The sequence below is a fragment of the Lynx rufus genome, unplaced genomic scaffold (genome assembly GCF_022079265.1).
Source record: "Lynx rufus isolate CCGP_SWC_20201006 ecotype Redwood Valley unplaced genomic scaffold, mLynRuf1.p SCAF_3, whole genome shotgun sequence".
Lineage (NCBI taxonomy): Eukaryota > Metazoa > Chordata > Mammalia > Carnivora > Felidae > Lynx > Lynx rufus.
In genome coordinates this window covers 39,007,171-39,031,447 of record NW_025814845.1, presented here as the reverse complement: position 1 = coordinate 39,031,447, position 24,277 = coordinate 39,007,171, and the positions used below count along the sequence as shown (strand labels likewise).

At 44.6% G+C, this 24,277-nt stretch overlaps 1 protein-coding gene across 2 annotated transcripts in view; it reads left to right on the top strand.

Annotated features, from left to right (window-relative positions):
* USP46 (ubiquitin specific peptidase 46) overlaps positions 1–18,567 on the top strand; it is a 62,150-nt gene extending 43,583 nt beyond the window's left edge. For both annotated transcript variants that reach the window (XM_047091028.1, XM_047091029.1), the window contains 4 exons: positions 8,156–8,239; positions 10,364–10,561; positions 13,698–13,776; positions 14,816–18,567. In XM_047091028.1, coding sequence (XP_046946984.1) covers positions 8,156–8,239; positions 10,364–10,561; positions 13,698–13,776; positions 14,816–14,917 — 463 coding nt within the window. In that variant the 3' untranslated portion in view covers positions 14,918–18,567. The remainder of the gene's footprint in view (positions 1–8,155; positions 8,240–10,363; positions 10,562–13,697; positions 13,777–14,815) is intronic.
* Positions 18,568–24,277: the final 5,710 nt, after the last annotated feature.

Here is a 24,277-nt window from a genome sequence, read left to right as displayed (position 1 = left end):
CAGATGTGGGCTTTCGGCTTTCATCAGTTTCTCTCTCTCTCCTCTTTGTCTCCTTGACACAATCACACAATTAGTAAATGCTGCACATACCTACCATTACCCCTTTTTTGGTTTTTTTTTTTTTTTTGTAAGCTAATGTTAAAAATTATGTACTTTTGAGCAGAGACCCGGTGAGGGGAACTGCCTCTCCTCCACCTTGCGGCATTCTGTGGAGATCATTAATAGAAGGAATTCTTCCTTGTTAGGGTTGAGAGAAGGTACGAGCCTGGAATGCAGGAACAGCTCATGTCCAGGGTTCCATGCGTGTCGTGTATTGACTTGAACATTGGAAATGTGCCCAGAGTTGACACGGAGACACGATTCCCTTTTCCCTACTCCATCCCTTCTTTCCTGTCCTGTTTTCAGTAGGTCGGGAGGGCTTAGCAGCAGCCCAGCCCTGCTATAGCCACTAGGCATGGAGGAGTGAGTGGCAGACACATTCCGGGCCCTCACAGCACTTGCATCCTGGGGGGGATCCACAGGCAACGATTGGTGCCTCGAAGAAATTTAACAGGTCCACAGAGTGCGTGGTCATGGGGGAGCCAGTGTAGATAGACCTCGTGGTCAGGGCAGGCTTCCCCGTTGCTCAGGAGCCCAGAGCTCTGAGACATTTATAGTGTCTAACAAGGCACTGTTGATTTTTACCAATGGTGATTGGGTGACAGAGGTGTTAGTCCAGGTTACTTGGAACCTGTTCGAAGGATAGGTTAAGGGGACTCGCTGTGGTGGTTGGCTGTTAGAAAGTCATCTTGCAGGGCAAAGGCACCAACGTCAACATGGGAGAGTTTCTTGCTTCATCTGGGTTTCATGTTTTGTGTGAGCAGGTGGGGAGCTGATTGCTTTCTGGTTTCCCAGGGCCCCAGGTTCCCCTCCACTCCCCCATGAGTGACCAGTTACCCAGCACTTCCTGTTGGTGTGGCCCACCGGCCCTTGTGTCCAAGTGCCTTAGGCCCAGATGTCTAGGACAGGTGTGTTAACTCTTTATTTGCAAAGTGTTTTGTAGGCCAGGGTGGCCTCTTTCTTCTGAATGGTTCTGTTTATAGCATGGGTTCCTAATATTCCTGTGACAAGAAGCCATTTTTTATTTCCCCAAGGTCTTATGATCACAGGGAGTGGGGAAAGTTATGATTTTGCCAACGTCAGTTGCAGACAAAGGACTGGGAGGAAAGGTATCACTTGCCCATCCCGCCCCTTTTTATTTTGTTTTTTTACGTTTATTTATTTTTGAGAGGGAGAGAGACCACAAGCAGGGAAGGTGCAGAGAGAGAGGGAAACACAGAAACCGAAGAAGGTTCCAGCCTCTGGGCTGTCACCACAGAATCAGGGCTGTCAAACCTACAAACCCTGAGATCATGACTTGAGCCCAAGTCAGACGCTTAACCACCTGAGCCACCCAGGCGCCCCTCATTCCCTGCCTCTTTTTTTTTTTTTTTTTTTTTTTTAAACAAGTGGGCGTTAGGGAGCATTTGGAGTTAGATTGACTGCTTCCCCTTCCTTCTTAGAAATTCCTGGGCTGCTCGAAAGGGCAGATGGCAGTGGCTGTAGCTTTGAGATCTCAGTCAACCAGCTAGAGGAGGGCTAACTTGTTAGTTATAATTTTAATCTTTGGGGAACCTTGTTATAAAGAAATGTAACCCAGATTTCCGTTTCTATTATTATCATTATTATTTTGAGAAATGTATATGTTAGTCATGCATACCTGATGTAGAGGTGTTTGGAGACGTTAAAGCTGGGATGGATGAGCATGAAATAGCTTCAGAATGCCTTTTTAAACATTAGATTCCCATCCGATTGGGCTTTCCGGGCTGATATTCCCGAATTGCCTGCCCTGCCGCCATTTTACATCATCCCTAAACTAGACCTTGACTGACTTCCCCACACCTGCCCTCACACAGGCAGGCCTGACATCACCCCCACAACAGGAAGACAGGCCCTGCCAGGCTCACCCACCCCCACCCTCCCCTCCCTGAGAGTATTGTGCTGGGAGTGGCGGCTTTCTCACCTGCCCCAGAGGAGTGAAGGGGGGAGCCAAGGCCCCAGGGGAATAAATGATATCAGCTGATCATTAGCATTTTCTATCTGAGACAAGGGAGAAGGAATGATTACAGATCTTGATCTTTTGGGCCCCATTCATGGTTTAATTTCGTTTACATTCTTAAAGGTTTGTTTTTAAAATTAGAACTATGAGTTTTCTTTTTATGTTTGCACCTCTTCTGATATTTTATCTTTCCTTCATTTTGACGGCCAAAAAAAAAAAAGTTAAAAGTCAAGCTAAAATTGTAGGACGTTTTTTTAATGTTTGTTTATTTTTGAGAGAGAGAGAGCATGAGTGGGGGAGGGGCAGAGAGCGAAGGGGACCGAGGATCTGAAGTGGGCTCTGTGCTGACAGCTGGGAGCTCCACTTGGGGGAGGGGGGGCTTGAACCCAGGAGCTGTGAGATCATGACCTGATCCGAAGTAAGACCCCTAAAATTGTAGGATTTGAATGTAGGGCCTTTGCCACCTCCTTTCAAGGGACTTTAGATGACCTATAACAGTGTGTTTTCACTGCTTTTGTTGCAGAGAAATGATGAAATAAATAGTGGTTCTATTCAGGGTACAGGCCTACAGAAGCCATTAAATCTATAGTGTAACTGACCTATATTCCAAATATTTCATATGTCAGTGCCTTGTCTTAGGCCTGGGGAGCCTTCAGTATCAGAAGTGAATACCAAGATAGTTTTTTCTTTTGAAAAGTTCAGGGATGGCCTCAGGCAAAAACTTCAAATACGTGAAGTTTATCTTAATTACCCTTCTATGGCCTTTTGGGTAGTTTTTGTCTTTCACTTCAGTGCCTTAGTCTCCCCTGTGGCTCCTTTACAGAAACCTTCTCTTGAAACATTCCACTCTCTGAAGCACCTTTTTTCCCTTCCCCTGTCCTCCTCTCATATTAAATGTCCGTTCTTCCAGCGCTGCCGAGGTCAGCTGGGAGGAAAGTAGCTTTTCATTCTCCCGTAGCTGTTTTAAAAATGTATCCTCTCTAAAACGAATTATTTTTCTACTTCTTTTGGAAAATTTCTTTTAAGTACTAAGTTCATATATCTCCTGTCCCCACCACACATCCATTGCTGCATGCTTGTTTATTGGTTTCTCTGTTTTGTTTTTCTGACCTGTATTGGGTTATTACTGATATAAAGTATTTTCTAATAGTTGACATCTAAGTGTTTCTTGTGGATTTCTTTTTTCAGTCTTCTTTAATACTCTGTTCATTGGTTCTCAAACTTTGGTGTGTATGAAAATCACCTTGGGGAAGTTTATAAAAATAGGGGCCTAGCCAGTATTCAACTTCAGTGAACCCAGGCCTCTCTCTCCCTCTTTTTTTTTTTTTTTTTTTTTCCTTTTCAGAGCCAGGGCCCAACAATGATTTATTTGTTTTGGGCATCATATTCTTTTTTTTTTTTTTTTTTTTTAAGTTTTTAATTTTAATTCCAGTATAGTTCACATCTAGTATTATGTTAGTTTCGGGTGTACAATATAGTGACTAAGCAATTACACAACACCCAGTGCTCATCACAACACTTGCACTCCTTAACCCCCATCACCTATTTCACCCAGCCCCCCACCAACCTCCCATTAGTAACCATCAGTTTGTTCTCTGTAGTTGTGTCTTTTTTTCCTTCCTTTGTTTTGTTTGAGTGAAATCATATGGTATTTGTCTTTTTTGACTTATTTCGCTTAGCATAATACACTCTAGCTCCATCCATGTTGTTGCAAATGCCAAGATTTCACTCTTTTTTATGGCTGAATAATATTTATGGCAGAAATACACACACACACACACACACACCACATCTTCTTTATCCTTCATCAATTGTTGGACCCTTAGGCTGCTCCCATAATTTGGTCCTGGCCATATTCAACTTCAGTGAGCCTTGGCCACTATTTTTAATTAATTTTCTTGGTGATCCTAATACCACCAAAGTTTGAGATCTGCTGCTCTAAATCTTTGCTACTCAAACAGTGGTCTGTGGGCTAGCACCATTGACATCACCTGGGATCTCATTAGAACAGCATCTCAGGTCTCCCCCAAGAATGAATGAATGAATGAACCAGAATCCGCATTTTGACAGGATCTCCATGTGATTCAAGTGCATGTTAAGGTATACAAAGCACAGAGCACAGTGGCTCTCAGACTTCGAAGCATATTCTTAAAGGGAAACTTTAAGAACAATAATGCCTGGATTCTACCTGTAGAGATTCTGGTGTAATCAAGTGGGGGCCAGGGGGAGGAATTAGGCATTGAGTGTGTTTCAAAAGCTCCCCGGGTAACTCTAATGGGCAGCCCGGAGAACCGCTGATGTTGCCGATGTCAACCCCAGAACAAAGTTTCCCAGCTGGTGTGCACCAGGAAATAGGTTATAGGTGTGGATTGATCCCCTTGGCTCCTGGGAGGTCAGGCACAGCCTGGAGCTGCTCTGGGCTAACTCTTCTACAGGGTAATCTTTTCTGTGGGGATCATGACAGGACACTTATCGGGAAGTGTTGTTTGAGAATTAAAAAAAAAAAAAAATCAATTTCTGAACTATTGCATTGAGTGGAAAAGTTAAGACTGTACTAAAAAACGTGTCAAACATGGACATAACCTTGGACACAATGGCTGTCTTTACAACAGTCTTTCCACCCAGAAACATAGTCTTTCTTCAGGTTTTCAAGTTTTCTTTCATACATTTTTCTAGAATTTCATAGTTTTCTTTATAAAGACTTCTATTTCTTACTAGATTCATTTCCAAAGTGTATTTCTGGACGATGTTTTATTGCTATTGTAACTCTTTGTAAAGAAATACAGAGTTTTGTGCTTTCCCCTAACCTTACCTCTGTGCTTTGGTCATTTATCCTGAGCATCAGAAAGGCCTCTCTCCTCTCTCCCTCCTCTTTGACTTTCTCCTTGAAAGGTTTCCTCACCCCTTGTTGCCTGCTTTGATTCCAACAACTGTACAGCCTCTATTGACAGACCTGCTCTGCCTCCGAGTCTCCTGCCGGGGTCAGCCCTTTTCCCTGATGTAGCCTCATTTTCCACTTCTCAACTCACAGATGCCCCGGAAGCATTGCCCTGTGTCTCGTGGCAGTAAGCCCCCAGCCAGCCGGGGTGTGGCAGGATGGAGGTGAATTTTAAATCAGGTCTTTATATTAAGTACTAACTTTTGCTAGATTTCCACTCGTGTGGGTCTGCAATCACCTCAGAAAACTTTCTTTGAAAAGTAAGAGTAGAAAGTATTTAATTCCTTATTCACTGCTGTGCTTGCCTTGGTTATTCTGGCTCTTGAGCTGGATAAAGAGCTGTATCTGTGGTAGAAATCCCATGGATGTGAACCTCCACCATCACCTACCCATATTCTCTTCCCCCCTTCCCTTGTCTCCCCCGGCCCCATTCCACCCCAACCCTGTGCAGGCCAAGAAAGGATTTCACATCAGTTACTTCATTAAAGAGTTAGTCTGGGGGCACCTGAGTGGCTCCTTTGGTTGAGCATCAGACTCTTGACCTCGGCTCAAGTCATGACCTCACGGTTCGTGAGTTTGAGCCCCACGCTGGGCTTTGCGCTGACAGTGCGGAGCCTGCTTGGGATTCTCTCTCCCTCTCTCTGCCCCTCCCCTCCTTATGCTCGCTCTCACACTCTCTCCAAATAAATACATAAACTTAAAAAAAATAAAAAGGAGTTAGCCTGTGTTCATTCAGTTAAGTGTGAGTCTGTATTACACACCGAGCAGCTGAGATCTGAGATTTGAGTATAATTGTCTTCTAAATCATTTTCTTGCCTCTCAGCACCTCCTGTCCTTCCTCTGTAGTGCTGCCAGAAATGGTTACTCTAGAAAGCACTGTCTGGTTACATCTTTTCCTTGCTGAGCCCCATCAATGGATTTCCAGAGTCACAGGGTCCACACCAGCTTCTAAGACACACCCACACCTTGCTTGCGTCTCCCTATGCTGGAGCGTTCCCTCTGTCTGGAATGCTTGCCTCTTACGCACCTGCACACTTTCCTTCTTCGAGAGCCTGACTTCCACATCACCACTTGGAAACAACTCACATTACCCCAAGTTCATTTCTCCCTCCTCTGTGCTTTCCCCTGGACTTTATACACGTGCTTCTGTCTTCACTCAGCCAACAAATATTATGGAATGCTGTGCTGCATTGGGCCTCTTCATGGTGCTGGGGCTGCGGCAGTGAGTGAGACAGAGTCATTGCCCACATAGAGGGAAGGCATGTAATCAAATAGGAGGATGGTTTCAGATAAGGGTAAGTGCTCAGAAGAAAACAAGACTGCAAACCAGATAGAGGCTGAGTGGGTTTGGAGAAGGTGGACAAAGAAGTCTCCCAGGAGGTGACATTTGTGCTGAGCTCTGAGCAATGAGCAGAGGCAGCCATGGAAGCATCTGGAAATGAGCTGTTAGTGCAGAGGAAGCAGCACCTGCAGAAGCCCTGAAGCAGAAAGGGTATGGCATTCTGGAGGGACAGGAGAAAGCTGCTGGTGTGGCCTAAGCCGGGTGAAGGAGGTGAGGCAGGGTAGGAGATGAGGTCAGAACAGCTAGGGGTATGGGACTGAGGGCCTACTGGCCATGGCAAAGAATTCGAGTTTCATTCTGAATTGCACTAAGGAACTGTTGAAGCATTTTAGGCAGGAGAATTGTATGAAATTATTATTTTTTCTTTTTTGAGAGAGAGATGGGGGGGGCAGAGAGAGAGAGAGAGATACCACAAGTGTGGAGCCTGACTTGGGGCTTGATCTCACAAACTGTGAGATCATGACGTGAGCCAAAATCAAGAGTCTGACACTTAACCAGGTGCCCCTGAAATGATTTTTCTTTTTTAATGTTTACTTATTTTTGAGAGAGAGAGAATGAGTGGGGGAGGGACAGAGAGAGAGGGAGAGAAAATCTGAAGCAGACTCTTTGATGACTGCAGAGAGCCTGACACGGAGCTTGAACTCACAAACCTTGGGATCATGACCCGAGCTGAAGTCGGACACTTACCCGACTGAGCCACCCAGGCGCCCCTGAAATGACTTGTTGACCTGCACTGAACACTTAGGTGGCTCGCTTGCATGTGTGCGTGTTAGACTGTGAGCAGTGTGAGGGCAGGTGCCTCTGTGAACCCCTAGCACCAAGCCCAGAGTGCTGTCAGTAAACATTTGAGTAGTGAATAAATGAGCAATCTATGTTTTCTTTTGGTAAGCTCTGTTTATGTGTGTGAGTCCATAACACCATGTAAATAACACTTTCTGTTTAATAAAATCTGATCATTCTGGTGCTAGGATACTCCCTATGAATAAAGAAACATCACAGGCTTTCTCAAGACTCTAGGGTATTATTATATTCTGGATGTTCTTCTCAGCCTTTGAAGCGGTACCACAGGAATGTTAAGTAGAATCTCAATGACCAGAAAAGAATGAAAAGCCATGACATTTAAAAAATGAAAACTTATAAGTAGTGCAGTAAGTCTCATGATAGGGGTGAATACAGATATAACATCACAATGACATTTGTTCTCAAAAGGAGCCGGGGGGGGGGGGGGGAGGGGTGGAGCTGGGGATTGTAGAAAGCTGGCATCTCCTGCTAACTTGGGATTTTCTTAGTTCAACATAAGGGCAGTTGTATGTGATTTAAATTTCATTATCTTTACTTTCGTGATCTTAGAAAATACAGACTCCTGAGATACCCTGTTTTTCATTAACTACACAATAATGTCACCTTGCATTTTATGTGATTGAGGTTTTTGGACCTGACTTACAGTGTAATGATGGACGTTTACAATAGTATTTTCTGTTATAATTTTTAATCTCCAATTTATAGGTAGTCTCGTTAAAACTTGGTATTTTTTTAATCAGTTGGAAACTCTATATCTATTTGTGTCCCACTTAATAAAGCTATCCTTGGAAATCTCCAAAGGTGAAACCATAACCCAGTCCAGCAGACATGCTGTAATGGCAATCATAGCCCCTACTCATAAGAAAAGTCTTTTCTCATTACTTCTTTCCCTGCATTCACTTAAAAATTACCCTGCAGGTGATAAAGGGTTTAAAACATGGTGTATGCTAAGTACATTTTGGACTGTTTTTTGAGTTGAAAATATTTTTCTCTGCAGAGACTTCAGCAACACAGAAACACTGTGTAGTGAACAGAAATATTATTGTGAAACGTGCTGCAGCAAACAGGAGGCCCAGAAAAGGTGTGTAAAAGGGTTTAGCCCAGAGGGTGGCTTGGTTTTGAGGGAAGGAACCATACCTGATTTTGAATCCCAGTTCTGTGGGCTCGTGGCCAAGTAGCTTTGAAGAAGTCAATTGCCTTCCTCCCTGGATAAACTAGGATAAGAGTGCCTGCCTTGGAAAGTTGTCCATTTGTCTAATCGTTTGATCATTTGTTCATTCATTCGTTCAGCAAATATTTATTGTGTGCTGTGTATCAGATACTATGCTGGGTTAATGAGTGGTGGTCAGATATAATTACTATTTTCTTGTGATTAAAGACAGATTATAAAAAGGATTTAGCATAGAGTATAACACATAGTAGATATCTAGTAGAATTGTTACTTCATATTGGAACTTCTTATTTAGAGGCACAAGAGGTTTAAAAAGTTAATGATTTAATGTGGAAACACGAGGAAATCAATAACACATCAGTTGCATGGATAGGTGATAAGAAGCATCACATTCTGAATTGATACAGGATCCATGGTTGCCTTTTTACCAGCACCGGCAAGTTAGAGCCCCTGGACAATGTGTGCGAATCAGTGATTCTCTGCTATCTGCCCCCGGAAGCCAAGAAACTTGACATTTTAATTATCGTGTGAAGCCTTACTGTGAATTGAATTTACCTTCCCCATGGTTGTGGAATATTCAGAATAGCTCACAGAAGCTCATTACCGCCATCTAAAACCTTCAGGGGTCTTGAGCTGAGGTTGAAATCATTTCTCTGCTCAGCCTTCCCTGCTCTTCCCCGCTAGACATGCACATCTTTCCTTGCCGCATCAAAACTTACAAAAGGTGACTCCTTGTGGCAGATGGGAGTGGAGTGATAGCTGGTTAACTTTTGTGAGTCATCAGGGGAGCTCACTTCTCCCTGTCCTTACAATCTCAGTCAACCCAAGGCCAGCCCAGGCCTTCCTATATGGCATGAAGGCATGTTCATTAAAATACTGTGTGTTCCTGTAAAATATCAGGCTTCCCATGATTCTTCTGTTTCTGCAGACGTTATTTTGCTTATTTTTACGAACAGGGTTTTACCTCAATAGATTCCTGAACAGCAGTCTCTTAAAATTTGTCCTTTTCAAATAATATGCATTGAAAATGTGTGCATGCTGAACAGCATTGACACTGACTCAGGGCATTCCTAGAATGGGGGTCCGGAAGGGGACCAAAGATCTCTAGGACCAAAGATCTCTATTCCAGCAGAGTTGTCTCCATAAACTATTGTTTTTATGAATTTTTTTTTTACCAAGGAATATTAATGGTCACCTAGTGAAAAAAGATTTCTGTGTTCATGTAAGTTTGGGAAATGCTACATCAGACAAAAGAGAACAGTTCCTTTACTGTAGGATTTCTCAGAACCTCTCTGCCAGTGCACAGGGAGGAACTTTGAAATAGAAAGTAGCTGTCCAAACTTGGCCCCAGGACCCCTGCCTCTGCTGATGTCTCCAGTGCTCCACAAGCCCAGTTTGGGAAGTGTGGCCCTTAAGCCAACCCCTACATTTTACGAGTGGGGAAACCAAGAGCTAGATGAGGGGAAGGACCGACACAAGAGTGAGTGAGCGTGAGCCCAGCGTGCTTGGTTTCCCCAAGCGCCCCCCGTGGTCCTCAGACCCCAGAAGTCCATACTGCAGCCTTCTTCTTGTCCTCTTCCCAAAAGTGGTCACCCCTCGTCTCCATTATCTCCAGGCGGGGTGGAGGGGGGGGTTTGGCCTCTTCCCAAAAGTGGTCACCCCTCCTCTCCATTATCTCCAGGCGGGGTGTGGCTGTCCAAATATTGTTCCTTTCTGGAAGGCAGGGGCAGTGATGGAGAGCAATTGCACACCATATTTGCATTGGTACAAAACTTCAGGACTGTCTCCTTTGGCCAGAGAGAAACAGAGCTGCTGTTGCCCTCCTCTCCTGCTGGCTGTGCCCGGTTAGCCGAGCAAGCAGGTTAACCAGCTGTATGTGTGCAAGCATCCTTTTATTCTTGCGGGCGGTGTGGTTACTTGCTGACCTGAAGTCTGTTAGACCCCTTCTGCTCTCCGTTTGTATGGCAGCAGTGTATTCTGCCCCCCAACAGCTCTTAGGGGGTACAACTTCTTTTCTATTTCGTGGTTTCTTAGGATGAGAGTAAAAAAGCTGCCCATGATTTTGGCCCTGCACCTAAAGCGGTTCAAGTACATGGAACAGCTGCACAGGTACACCAAGCTGTCTTACCGGGTGGTCTTCCCGCTGGAGCTCCGGCTCTTCAACACCTCCAGCGACGCCGTGAACCTGGACCGCATGTACGACCTGGTCGCTGTGGTGGTTCACTGTGGCAGGTGAGGGCAGGCGGAAAAGCGGGGCGCACGGCGGGGTGCACGCGAGAAGGGTGCCGAAACAGAGGCAGCTATGCCTTTCCTGGGCTGTGAGACTCTGTAGTAATGGGACTTCTGAGAATGTCTTCCAGGCTCTTATCTATCATCTCAAAATAAATCCAAAATGTACTCTTCAGGATATTCTTCATGCAGTTTTAAGCCCTTCCCCAACCAGAAAAAAAGACAGTAAGAGAGAAGGCTCCTAGATACAGAGAAGAAAAGTGTTTTGCTGAAAGTCCTTTGAGCAGATATTATTTTCTTCCATAGCTATAGATACAAGCATGGAAAAGTCCACTGAAAATACACCTGTTTGTTATCCTTTGCTCAGCTGGAAGAGATTTGTGTTGTCATTCCCCTGCCCTTCTGGGTTTTAGGTAGGGGTGTGTCACTGAGCAGGATTATTTTCCTCTCCATCTGCCTGGATTGGATTTTGGTGCACAGACCATAACAAGAGGATGCGTGGTTCCACGCAGAGGAGTAGACTGATTTCCTTTTCCCCCTGCACGGCGGCGGATGCTTCGCCTCTGAAGCACCTTATTTGTCCCATGCAGAGCGGACTTGAAGTCACAGGATCCTTTCTTACATTCCCAGTGTTCTGTGTTTTGGTCGGTTATAAGCCAGCTCCGTGGTTTTCCTGAAGAGGAATTCCACCAGTTATTTTTCTAAAGAACACACGAGGCTCGTGATCTGGAAACTAGCTGTGAATGCTGGGTGGGACCTCGTGGCAGGTCTTAGGGCTGGCAGAGCCCGGTACCTGGAGGGCATTGTGGCCGAGGCGGGCAGTGGGCTGATGTGGGCAGGTGATGGGGAGACAGAAGGTGCTCAGAAGTATATACACGTTTTCAGTACGGATCTCTGTGGGTGATGACTAATCCCTAGAGCATTGGTGAGGATAAGGCAGCGACCCCTATAGGGGACCTGGAGGACAAGTGAGGTTGGGTTGCAGAATAGTGACTTTCTGTAATGAGGGCTCAAGGTCAGAGCGGCCCTGGCAGCAAGGGCCAACTGGTGCCGAGTCACACGTGCTACTAACTAGCATTCATTAAATTCTTCCCCACTAGAGACAGGACTGTCCTCCTACACAGAGCAGGGCTGGCCTTGCACATGGGGATCAGGTGGCTCTGGGCCGTGGACGCTGGGGATCTCCGAGGCTGGGGAGCTGAGCGTTCCCTCATCCACGCCAGGACCTCCTGGCCCATGGATGCAGCTGGTGCGGTCTCATTCTCTGATTTCGACCGCAGTTATTCTTTGAACCCTTGTTTCTTGGGTTCATAGCAGAGTCTGAAGGTACAGCAGTGATGAAGATCCACGGGCCCTGTTCTCATGAAGCTGAGCCTCTGGCGAGAAAGATAGATAATTAGCAAGTAAGCACACCGCCTGTCAGCACCAAAACAAAAGCACTGGGAGATGACTTCGAGTTTGAGGAACGCTATGAGGAATGAACAGGGCGCTGAGAGAGAGCAGTTGAAGGTTCCTCTTCAGGGATGGGGACTGGTGAAGCATAGCTACCAAGGTGACATCGGGGCTGAGGCCTAAGGGCTAAAATGAGCCAGGAAGGCCCACATCGGAAGAGGATCATTTCGGGCAGAGTGTCTCCAGGGCAAAGGCCTGCCGTGTGAAGAACAGGAAACCAGGGGTCCAGAACCCAGGGAGGGGAGAGAGTGGCTGGATGGCGTCGGAGAAAGGCAGGAACAGTTCGTGTGGCTTGTCTTGTATTTAAAGAAAGTGGACAGGGTCACCTGGCTGGTTCAGTCAGTACAGCATGTGACTCTTGGTCTTTGGGTTGTGAGTCGAGCCCCACATTGGGCACAGAGGTTACTTAAAAAAATTTAAAAAAAAAAAAGAAAACAAAGGCAAATTTGGCTTTTGAACTTTAGTGGTACACTGAAAAAACAAAACGGAACTCTAGATTTGGGGTTAAATTCCCTCAGTCGTGCAGATCTAACTAATAGTAACAGCTGTGTAGTTCCACTTTTTCCCATATTATGTGATACATACCTTTTCCTTTGAGCACGTGTTATTCTATATTATAGTTTAACATATTTCTAAAACTTAGATGATGCCACTCCTCAGAGTTCCCCAGTGTCTTCCTGACTGACTCACCGTGGAGTCCAAAATCCGAACCACAATACCCCATGCCCCACCTCTGTGGCCTCCTTCCTCCCCTCCCCCTGGCTCACTGGGCTCAGGCTTCCTTGCTCTTCAGTGAACCCCGCAGGAACCCCCCCACCCCTGCCATGCCCAGTACCTTTGCACCTGCTGTAAACTTCCATCACATGGTCACATGGCTCGTCACCATCACCTCGTCTCTCCTACCTCGTCTCTCAGGGAAAGTTCCTTCTGCTCAGATCTTGGGTTAGCAGAGGACTGTCACCATTGTGTATCAAATAGTACTTCCCTCTGTCACTCACCATGCTTTACTCTGCTTTATGTTTCATGGCACTTTTTTTTAAGTTTATTTATTTATTTTGAGAGAGAGCAAGCGAGAGGGAGGAGGAGGTAGGGGCAGAGAGAGAAGGAGGGAGAGAATCCCAGACAGGCTCTGCGTTGACTGTCCGTGCAGAGCCCGACGTGGGGCTCAAACTCATGAACTGTGAGATGGTGACCTGAGTCAAAATCAAGAGGCAGACACTAGACTGACTGAGGCACCCGGGTGCCCCTTCATCACACTTAGTATACATTGAAATCTATTTTAGTTTGTTCAGTGCCTCTCCAGCCCTCATCCCAAGAAAGTGGGGACCCTGTTTTCTTCACTGCTTTTTTGTCTGATGGCCAGAAGAGAGTCTGGCACATAGTAGGTGTACGGTAATTATTCATTTATATTTGTTGAATTTGAATATCTGCTTTCCCCACTGGACCGTGGGTCTTTAGAAGCCTGACTTTTTTGCATCTTTGCAGAAGATTCCTTTATGCTCACCACAGCACCACCACGTGGGTCTTCCTCCATAAATTGTGGCCAAATAAATGTGGATATAGACGTGACCTATACCCATTCTCCTGCTGAGAGAGGTTGTTCAGGTAGATCACTGCCTAAAAAGAAGTACCTAGTTTTTGAAAGAAGTTAATGTTAACTTGATAACTTGTGTTTGTTCTTTTCCAGTGGTCCTAATCGTGGGCATTATATTACTATTGTGAAGAGTCATGGCTTCTGGCTTTTGTTTGATGATGACATTGTAGAGGTTGGTATGCAGATTACTCTATAATGGGGCTGCAGCGTAGACTGTATTTGGGGGAATGTGTATGTGCGGACATTTCCTAAAATAGGCCTGTTTTCCCATAACCTGGCTTAAAAACCATGTACATTTCTCTCAAGACTAAATTCTGCTGTTCTTTATTCTCTATAGAAAGGGAGAAAGGGGTGTGACTGGGGACTAATGAGTTAACTGCGTTCTTGTTAACTGATCAGCCATAGATGTGGGATCTCTTTGTCCCCTGAAACCGTATTCATATGTAAGTCTCATTTTCCACTGTGACTAAAGCCCTCTCTACTACAGACCAAATAATAAACTCTTTATTTTCATTTTTTAAATTTTTAATTTTTTTTAATGTTTATTTATTTTGGAGACAGAGGCAGACAGGGTGCGAGCAGGGGAGGGGCAGAGGGAGAGGGAAACACAGAATCCGGCTCCAGGCTCCAGGCTCCGAGCTGTCAGCACACAGCCCAATAATAAACTTAATAAAAAGCTCTGTAAGCACTCTTTCATTATGCCAGATTCTTCTTGTATGGATTGATATTTAAAAATATGTTTTCAGTCTGTTGGACCTGGAAATCTCTATATTACACTCAAGTGTTCCCATATATTGATTTTGTTGTAAAGGAATACTAGCCGGAGAGAATTCCACACTCAGACAAGGTCCGTTTAGCTCAGAGGGTGACACTAATGGGAATGAAGTCTGACGACCTGCAAGAATTAAGGTTATTCCCCAGACCCCCCAGTTTACCATTTGAAAGACGGGCATCCTGGCTGCTTCAAAGCATGCCCACATATGTTTGCCGATAGCCTGAAGGCTGGCCTCTCTCCTCCAGGATTTGCAATGTATGTAATCATGCCCCATTGCCAGGTCTGTGGAATTAGCTGTTTGCTGTTGAAAGTTCCCAGTTGTGATTTTGTAGCAAACAGTGTTTGCTTCAGTCTTCTTGTTCATTCCATTTGTTTTTCTTCCCTTCTCTCAGTCATCCCATTAAACAGTTGTATTGTTTTCTTTCTCTTATTGCAGAAAATAGATGCCCAAGCTATTGAAGAATTCTATGGCCTGACGTCAGATATATCAAAAAATTCAGAGTCCGGATATATTTTATTCTATCAGTCAAGAGAATAACTTGAAGAACTGTGGGACGAGTTCACATGGGGGGAACTGTTCACGGCACTATTCCCTGGTTTCTCTTCAGACTTTCCTCCCCAGTGGCCCCGCCAGTGGTACTACGCCAAGTGTAATGGTCTGGCTGGGTTAGACTTTCTCTCCCTTTGGTTTTTTACATGCAGCACTACTTGTGGTTTTATTTTAGTCTGAGGTAGAGTTAACTGCAATCAGATTGTAGTAAGATTTGTATGAGTAACAGTTGCTAATTTTAGGATTGGGGAAACGCTACGCCACCGGCTACGTCTGGCTCAATTAGAGTGACATTTCCTACGGGAAGGTCTACAGTCTGTTTTGGGTCCCTGCTAAACGTCCCAAGTGGCTTCCGGGATCTCATGTCAATGCATTCCTTTAACTTGTCCCGGGAAGCACTGCTACCCACTTGTAGCTTCTCTGCCTCTTTTCTGACGCAAGGACAGAATCGGGTAGAAGTTCACCTGTTAGGGCTGCAGCTATAGCTTTAAGTTTGTGCAAGTGAAAACGTTTAAAAGTGAGTAACCTCAATACTAAAATCATCCTCCAGGTGGAACAGGGTGGAGAGAAGCTGTTCACGGTGGCTAACGCCTGCCTGGGGCTGTGCTCCCCTCGCCGCCCGCCGCCGTTAGGACCCCAGAGGCTAAGAAGGCACGGAGCTCAGGGCAGGCAGAGCCCAGAGGAGGACGCTTTTGTGGACAGTGAAAACTTAACTTTTCTTACCTTTCTACCAAAACCACGTTTCAGGAAGATACCCCTACGCCATTTGTTTTTAGTGATGCTCTACTTCCGTAAGGTCCTGTGAGTTGTATCTGTCCTTTATCTGGCGCTGCTAAGCTTTCCAAGGCATCCGCCCGGGCCGGCTGGTGTTCTGCAGGCTGTGGCCGCAGGGCTGAGCTACCGTGGTGACTGCTTCCGGCACAGCTCTCCTTAGCCAGTCAGTACCCACCACCTTCTCGGTCAGGAAGGACCCAGACACTGCAGTGTCACCACCATTGGCCGCATTGTACAGCTGTTCACCTTTTAACATTTCAGTCTGTTGACTGAGGCGCTGGCGAGTCCCAGGACTAATCAGGAACCTTCCCTAGAGGGACCACTGGAGTCAGCTGGGGGTGAAGGTGGGTCAAAGGAAGTGGGAGCGGGTGGGCGGAGGAATGAACAAAATGGCAACTTTTCTTTGGCTCAGACTCCTAGAACGCTTGACAAGACCGTTTTTTGGAAGAACCTCATCTCACTGTAGTTACTTTTACTTTTTTCACTTTTGTTATGTATGTATTTATTAGATCACTTGAGTATTGGTACCTTTTATTAAAAGGGTCAATTTGGCGTTTTGCTGTTGAGCTGGTTTTTGGATTCTTACAAATACTATGAGGCATAGATCTTGGCTTCCTTTGGGAAGTCGGTTGACTTCCATACACTTCTAAGATACTGTGAACATACTATTTTGTTACCTAATAAATCAGCGAATGAACATGCAAATGTTTGGCATAATGTGAACTCAAATTGAAATTGGAAATGTTAGCAGCCATTTTGTAACAATTAAGAGCATAGCACTTTATCTAGATGAAAACTGGATTTCTTGTCTTTAAGATATCTTGAACTGTTTATTGCTCAGAACTTAAATAAGCATGCCAACACTTCATTTGTTCATGCTTGAAGTGAAATGTTTTACTTTTCACTGGAGAAGACAAAAACAGGGTGATCTTCACGTTATTTTATACAAGTGATGAAAATATACCTTGCCTTATTTAGAGGCAAATTCATATTTATAAATATTTTGTCTTTTTTTTTTTTTCCTCATGAAACATATGCAGTAATCACTTACCTGGAAGGTGAGTATTTATTCCGTTTTTAAGAGGAGACACTTTGCAATTGAAGGCAACTGATCCGAGGAACTGTTTGTACTATATATAACCCATATATTTGACTGTAGGTTGCAGAGTTTTTTTTTTAAAAATGATGGTTCATATCTAATATATTTGGAGCTGGTTCATAAGAAAAACTATTAAAATTATCTTTGGAATGACTCTTGAGGCTAATTTGTTAGAGAAAGAAAGTTTCAATTGGAAGCCTACAGAGGTAACATCTAAATGCTAAGTCGCAGATTCACTACTGTTTTTGTTTGTTGGTTTGTTTGTTTGTTTGGATTTTTTTTGTTTTGTTTGGTTTGGTTTTGGGTGTTTTGTTTTGTTTTGTTTTGTTTTTGGTCTGTATGTGTGAAGAGTTTTTCCCAGTGACTTAACAGAAGTAATTGAAAGGGTCAGTTAAAATTCTGAATTCGTGGATAGAGTTTAGGAATAAAAACAAGTACGGAAGATAAAATGCGAAGGCATTAAAATGGTTGTGTGATGCAGGAGAAGAAGCTTGGAGAAAGACCAAAACACACTTATCCACCAACACTCCATCACAGCTTTTAAACTTCGAGCTATCTGGTAATTTCTTTCCTCTTCAGTAAATGGAACAAACACTAGGCAGCTACGTTTCCCCAGAATCATTTCGCTTTATGTAAAGACAGTAGCATGCAAACACTTTCTCTTTCACCCTTGTTCATCGTGCAGGGCAGGGAATGGTGTGAGGTAGGTGAGACCATTCTGAGGTCAACGATAGCACAAAGGCTCAGCAATACTCCCTCAAATGGCAGGGTTTTTGTGGGTCCTTTTCTGGCAGGAGTGAGTAGGCCTGCTGTATTTCTTTTAACTGCTGCAGGGTTTTAAAATAAGTTACGGTGTTTTACACCTAGAGAAGAGAAGAGTATTTGCTTTATTGGTGACTTACTGGCCGAGCATCTAGATTATGGTACAGTTTGCTAAAAAGGCATTTGTTTAAAAGTCGCTTTTTGGCAAAATGAGCTGACATCCAGTCCTGTTACGTGGATGCATTTTTCCTTCCAAGGCAACATCGAATGGACTGGTTCTCAGAGAGCCAAGGAACACAATGCAGGACGGTGTTGGTTTGACTCGGAAGCCAGTCATATTTGGTTTTACCGCCTGGTATATTTTGGATTTCAGATGAAATGGGAAAAAAAAAAAATGACAGGAGTGGTCCCTATGCATTTATTTTCATGGATATGCTTAATTTCATGGGCATGCCTAACAATGAACTATGTTCTAACTGGAGCTTAGGGCTTATTTTAGATATTGGAGTGTAGCTTTATTACAGATGGGATTTTATCTTTAAACATTGCATTTTGATCAACTTTGTATAGTCACGTGTATTAAAATATTGTGCACTAAATGTTTTGCCCTCATTTGCTATTATATGGTCAAGGCATTTATCGGCACTATTGTGATTAACTCATGTAAATGGCATGGGTCAGGGAAAATTATTTCCTACTTTTCTGCCTAATTAAATTTCTGTTTTCCAGTATTACATTAATTTATTTTTGGCTTCCATTTCTTTGTAACCAAAATAGTTACTGTATTTGTGTGGCATTCATTTCATTTTGTTGCTAAAGAAAACAAGTTTAGTTTTTATTTAAAATGATCTGTACCTTAATCTTTTTTTTTTTTTTGTAACCAAGTCAAGCACTTTAAGCAATAATGTCAATCTTGTGAAATTTCAATCAGTTTAACACCCTGCCTCTAAAATTGTTTGCAAAAAAAATAAATAAATAAAATAGGAATTCCCTTCCTAGAGAATTATATCTTGGTAATGTTACACACATGGACTTAAAATCCTTTTTATAAAATGTGAGTTATTGGCAAGTCTCATGTCTGGCTAATCATTCCAAATGTAATTTTGAAGCGGTGGAAATGTATAGAACATTCTGGTCATTGTGACGTATAAAGGCAATGCTACTGTCAAGGTTCTGGAGGTAACTCATCCCTTGCGCCGAGTAAAAAAAGATCAACAGAAGTAATCCAGAAACCTGTATTTGGGGAATAGCAAATTGAGGGTATCAGTGGGTAGGGGGTGGGGTGAATTAGGGGCGGTATATTAGGCATCACAGTGAATTCCTTAGCTGGGACTCTGCATATCAACACGTCCTTTCCCAGTTAGGAAATAAAAGATCCGTTCCTTAAGTAAGAAAGTAGCTTCCTGCTTCTGGCTTCTAGGCAAGAGCGGGCAGTGTGGCCCTGGCCCTGTTGTATTGACAGCCAGCCCGGGACCTCTAGGTGGTTTCCAAGCTGAGGTGGGAGGGACCCCAGCGGGGTGCACACCACTGCCTACACTGGCCTGCCAGAGTAGGGGCAGTATGTGGCTTGCAGCCCCAGACTCAAGGTTGCTGTTAAAAAGCTCAAGGCTTCCCCACCGCACCCCAGGCCCCCGCCCCCAGCCAGTCACTTCAAGGGGCCATGTGTGGGCAGGAACTTGTCATCTGAATGCATCTGTCTGGGCCCAATTATGAGAAATGCAAACCCACAGGCCAAGAGTGGGACAGTGTGCCATTCAGTCTCTCAGCTTCTGTCCCTCTTCTCTCAGGTCAAGTCAGCTGAGTGACCAAGCTGGAACAACAGAGGCTTGTGGGAAAGTCATCTGTATCCTCCATGAAGGCTGTAGGAAGGAAAGACCTCGGGAAAGCCTTTTTCTTTTCTAGGCCTGGTGTTGGCCAACTGTTAAATGGGGTCTGTAGGATAGGTCTGTCACCGCCAGAGGAACCCAGTTCCTGGGGAATAAGGAGTGTTCTCCATTTATCCTCCATTTCTGTATTTTGATTCCTAAAACACCTTTAACAGAGAAAGAAGTCTCCCTTTGCCTTCTATTTACATGAAGATAATATCTGCTAAGTAGGGAGGGTTTTGATTGTGGGGATAGTACTAAAAACAAACCACTTAGACCTGTCCTAGAGATGCCCCCAGTGGAGAGATTTCTAATGAAGCCATCATTTAGCACCTGTTACATGCCAGGTGTGTTGGGAGTTGGGGGACAAAAGGAGGAAACAGAGGATCTCCTTTCTCATTTCTTAACCTCAGAAAGAAAAGATCTGTGGAAAAGAGATTTAAATTGTGGAAGTACTGTGTGTGAGGGGAATTCACAACTGAGCACAGTTTGGCTTTTGGCCTGGGTCTCCAGGAGCAGGGGGGCAGTTAGATAAGGCAGGCGGGTTCCTCCCTCCCCTGGGTCCCATTCTCGGAGTCCCATGTTCCTCTCTGCCTGCTCCGAGGGAGGGACGGCACATCTTTAATTTTTTTTTTAATGTTTATTTATTTTTGGGAGAGACAGAGACAGAATGCGAGTGGGCTAGGGGCAGAGAGAGAGGGAGACACAGAATCGGAAGCAGGCTCCAGGCTCTGAGCTGTCAGCACAGAGCCTGATGCGGGGCTCGAACTCAAGAGCCGTGAGATCATGACCTGAGCCAAAGTTGGACACTCAACCAACTGAGCCACCCAGGTGTCCCAGCACATCTTTAAAACCAGTGTATAAATCTGTTATGTTGCAGCAATGGACTTGAACGTTTTGCCTCTTAATTTCATGTCAAAAGAGCCAGAATTTTGAAAGTCTTAACAGAGGATTTTTGAATAAGATAAACAATCCCTTTACATTATTACCAAGTAATTGGAGCCTGTCTGAACTTAGCAAGACCGATCAGGGCAGGAGAGTTTCTAAGCTATGCGACTAATGACTTTATTGACTTAACAACTGTGTTCCCTTTTTTGAGTTCCTTTATGTTTTATTATTTTTTTAATGTTTATTTATTTTGAGAGCAAGGGAGCACAAGCGGGGGAGGGACAGAGAGCGAGGGAGAGAGAATTCCAAGCAGGGCTTCGTGTTCAGCGTGGAGCCCAACGTGGGGCTCGATCCCATGACTGCAAGATCATGACATGAGCCGACATCAAGAATTGGACGCTAAACCAACTGAGCCACCCACGCGTCCCAAGTTCCCTTCTGTTTTACAAGTGCTTTGAACAAAGCACATTAGGTAGGAGCTTACAAACAAATGAAAAGCTCCGTTTTGGTTGTGAGACACCAGAGTCAGAAACGACATTAAATGTTGTAAAAAGGATTCCTGATTTTGTGCTCATTCCCCACATGATCATTCATGATAAAGTTTTTATTGATGACCCTGGCGTCGAATATCCGCGTTGTAAGTTAACGTGGACGCATCTTCACAAGTGAGCACACAGGTTCTGCTAAGGCAGTGTGGGATTCCACAGAAACTCCGAGAAGGTTGGGCGCTTGTGTTGTGGGTTGAATTCTTATTTTGTTTTTACCTCCTCCTTCTCACAGGAGGGAGCTTGGAGAAGAAAACAGATGTAGATTTGACTTGGCAAGAGGCAATGTAATTTAATAGTTGAAGCCACCATTTCTGTGTATTTAACCAAGTCCTCCTGAGATCCAACTCAACTGTACTTGTATTCAAGAGGCTTTTAATCCACCTTACCTGAGAGAACATTCTGTACTGGGATAACTGAAAATAAACACACAATTAAAGAGTGAGCCTTCATCCTTCCTGTAGCAAGCTGAGTCTCTTCACTAAGGAGCTCTTTTCCAGGTGAAAATTCCCTGTTTCCCATGCTGAGGGGTAGGAAAATATCTTTTTTTTTAAGTTTATTTATTTATTTGGAGAGAGAGAATTCCAAGCTGGCTCCGCTCTGTCAGTGTGGAGCCGGACGCGAGACTGACCCACCCAGGCACACCGGAAAATATTTTTAATGGGTGATAAAAGCTGCGTGAAGACTCATTCACCCCCACCCCCAGAATAAATTGTTTGGGAAAACTCTGAAGAGAGGTTGCTTCTGCTCATTTTTCCATCTCTGCAACCCCAAAGCCCAGAGAACAAAAATAAGTATGAGCTGCCAACCTAAGTTGGTCCTCTATGCCAATCTGGACTTTGAACAGAAGGAGGGGTGAAGGCTGTGGAGACGATCCCTCTTCCTGGATGTTCATTGATTGACCTGGTCCCTCAATTATGTCCTCTGAGGAGTCTGGAAGTTTGTGAAACTTGCCTCAGAATCTGTCTTCGAGTGGGAATTTGTACAGAATGTAGAAGAATAAGGGGGTGTGGCTCTCTGGAGGGGAATAAGACCCATCTACCAGTCTTCTAGCCTGGGTCTCACTGCTGCACCTGCCCCAATCTGCATTTGCCCTGCAGGATTAGATGAGCCCCAGGGAACCCTAGAGGTGCCTCTGGCCCATGTACAGCCTACAGATGCTACGCCATTTTAGTTACTGTCCTGATCTCTGACGAGAGAATTTTAGGCTCAATTCAGTGGCAATGTGGAAAGTCCTCCCGGACTCGGAATCCGCTCCAGGTTCTCGTGCGGGTTGGTCACCAGTTGGTGCCCTCGGCAGAGCATGTGGGGAGAGCAAGGGATCAAAAGCCATAAAATCTTTTTTTTTAATTTTATTATTATTATTTTTTAATATATGAAATTTATTGTCAAATTGGTTTCCATACAACACCCGATGCTCATCCCAAAAGATGCCCTTTTCAATACCCATCACCTACCCTCCCCTCCCTCCCACCCCCATCAACCCTAAGTTTGTTCTGTTTTTTTTTCTGACAAATACCTTTTTTTTTCAATATATGAAATTTATTGTCAAATTGGTTTCCATACAACACCCAGTGCTCATCCCAAAAGGTGTCCTCCTCAATACCCATCACCCACCCTCCCCTCCCTCCCACCCCCCATCAACCCTCAGTTTGTTCTCAGTTTTTAAGAGTCTCTTATGCTTTGGCGCTCTTCCACTCTAACCTCTTTTTTTTTTTCCTTCCCCTCCCCCATGGTCTTCTGTGAAGTTTCTCAGGATCCACATAAGAGTGAAACCATATGGTATCTGTCTTTCTCTGTACGGCTTATTTCACTTAGCATCACACTCTCCAGTTCCATCCACGTTGCTACAAAGGGCCATATTTCATTCTTTCTCATTGCCCTGTAGTACTCCATTGTGTATATAAACCACAATTTCTTTATCCATTCATCAGTTGATGGACATTTAGGCTCTTTCCATAATTTGGCTATTGTTGAGAGTGCTGCTATAAACATTGGGGTACAAGTGCCCCTATGCGCTGTATGCCCTGTATCCCTTGGGTAAATTCTTAGCAGTGCTATTGCTGGGTCATAGGGTAGGTCTATTTTTAATTTTTTGAGGAACCTCCACACTGTTTTCCAGAGTAAAAGCCATAAAATCTGAGTTCAAGTCCTAACTGCCATCCTAGTTGGATGGTGCTAGAGATCTGTCACCTAAGTCAGACGTCGGACACAATGTTGGGGTTAGGGTGCTAATGAATGGTATTTGCAAAGGGGCCCTTCTGCACAGGCCTCTAAGGCAGATAAAAACACAACTGCTGACAACAATGGAAAACATGTAATTGCTAGTTTAAAATTTTTTTTTAATGTTTATTTATTTTTGAGAGAGACAGAGACAGAGCACAAGTGGGGGAGGAGCAGAGACCGAGGGAAACAGAATCCGAAACAGGCTCCGGTCTCTGAGCTGTCAGCACAGAGCCCAACGCGGGGCTTGAACCCACGAACTGTGAGATCATGACCTGAGCTGAAGTCAGATGCTTAACCGACTGAGCCACCCAGTTTCAATAATTAAGTTCTGGGATACCATGGTGTACTGCTTTTTTTTTTTTTTTTTTAATCTAACCACATCTTCCAGACGTGAAAGACAAGACTAAACAGAGCTGAGAACAAGAAAAACAGCCCGGACAGGCGGGAGCTAGCTTGCGACAGATAACATTTTAGATGTTGTTAGGAGCTGACCTGGCACTCCGGCTGGGCCACCGTGTTTTCTGGTTGGACACACCCAATGTCACAAAACACCAACCTCAAACAAGGTTATGCCGTGACCACGATGAAGTGACACAAAAAACAAGACCACGTCATAATTTTATCTAAGCCCAGGCAAAAACAAGGTCACTGCAAGCCACAAACTACCAAACATTCATTTCTCTCACCGAAGTCTGAGTCACTGCCGCTGCTCTACTGGTGACAGCATTAGCTTTGCTCTCATCTGTCCTAGGTGAGATTTATTGTGATACGCCATCAAAGAATATCCCCACTTCCCGACAGCACTCGTTCCAGAGCAAACCCCTGTTCCTTGGACCTTCCCCCAAATTACCAGACCAAAGCCCCAATCCCACTGGATCTTTCTACACGCTGTTCCCGAGGGCCCCACGCTTCCGCACCATGTGTGGTCTCGCTGCTGTGAACATTAAACACGATCCATTCAGCTTCAGTTGTGTTCCTGGTGGTCCGGCTGGAGAGCATCCACACAGGAGTGTCCTACACTGACAGATAAGCCACTTCCTGGGGTTGGCCTGGATCGGCTATCCTCCTGGCTGGGGAAAATGAGCCACACACATTCAAGGTTGTCATTACAGGAACTTAACAGTTCCTGTAGAGGCTTCTTACAAGTGACTTCGGATAAATCCAGACCTCAGTTTTTCCTAACCTGTAA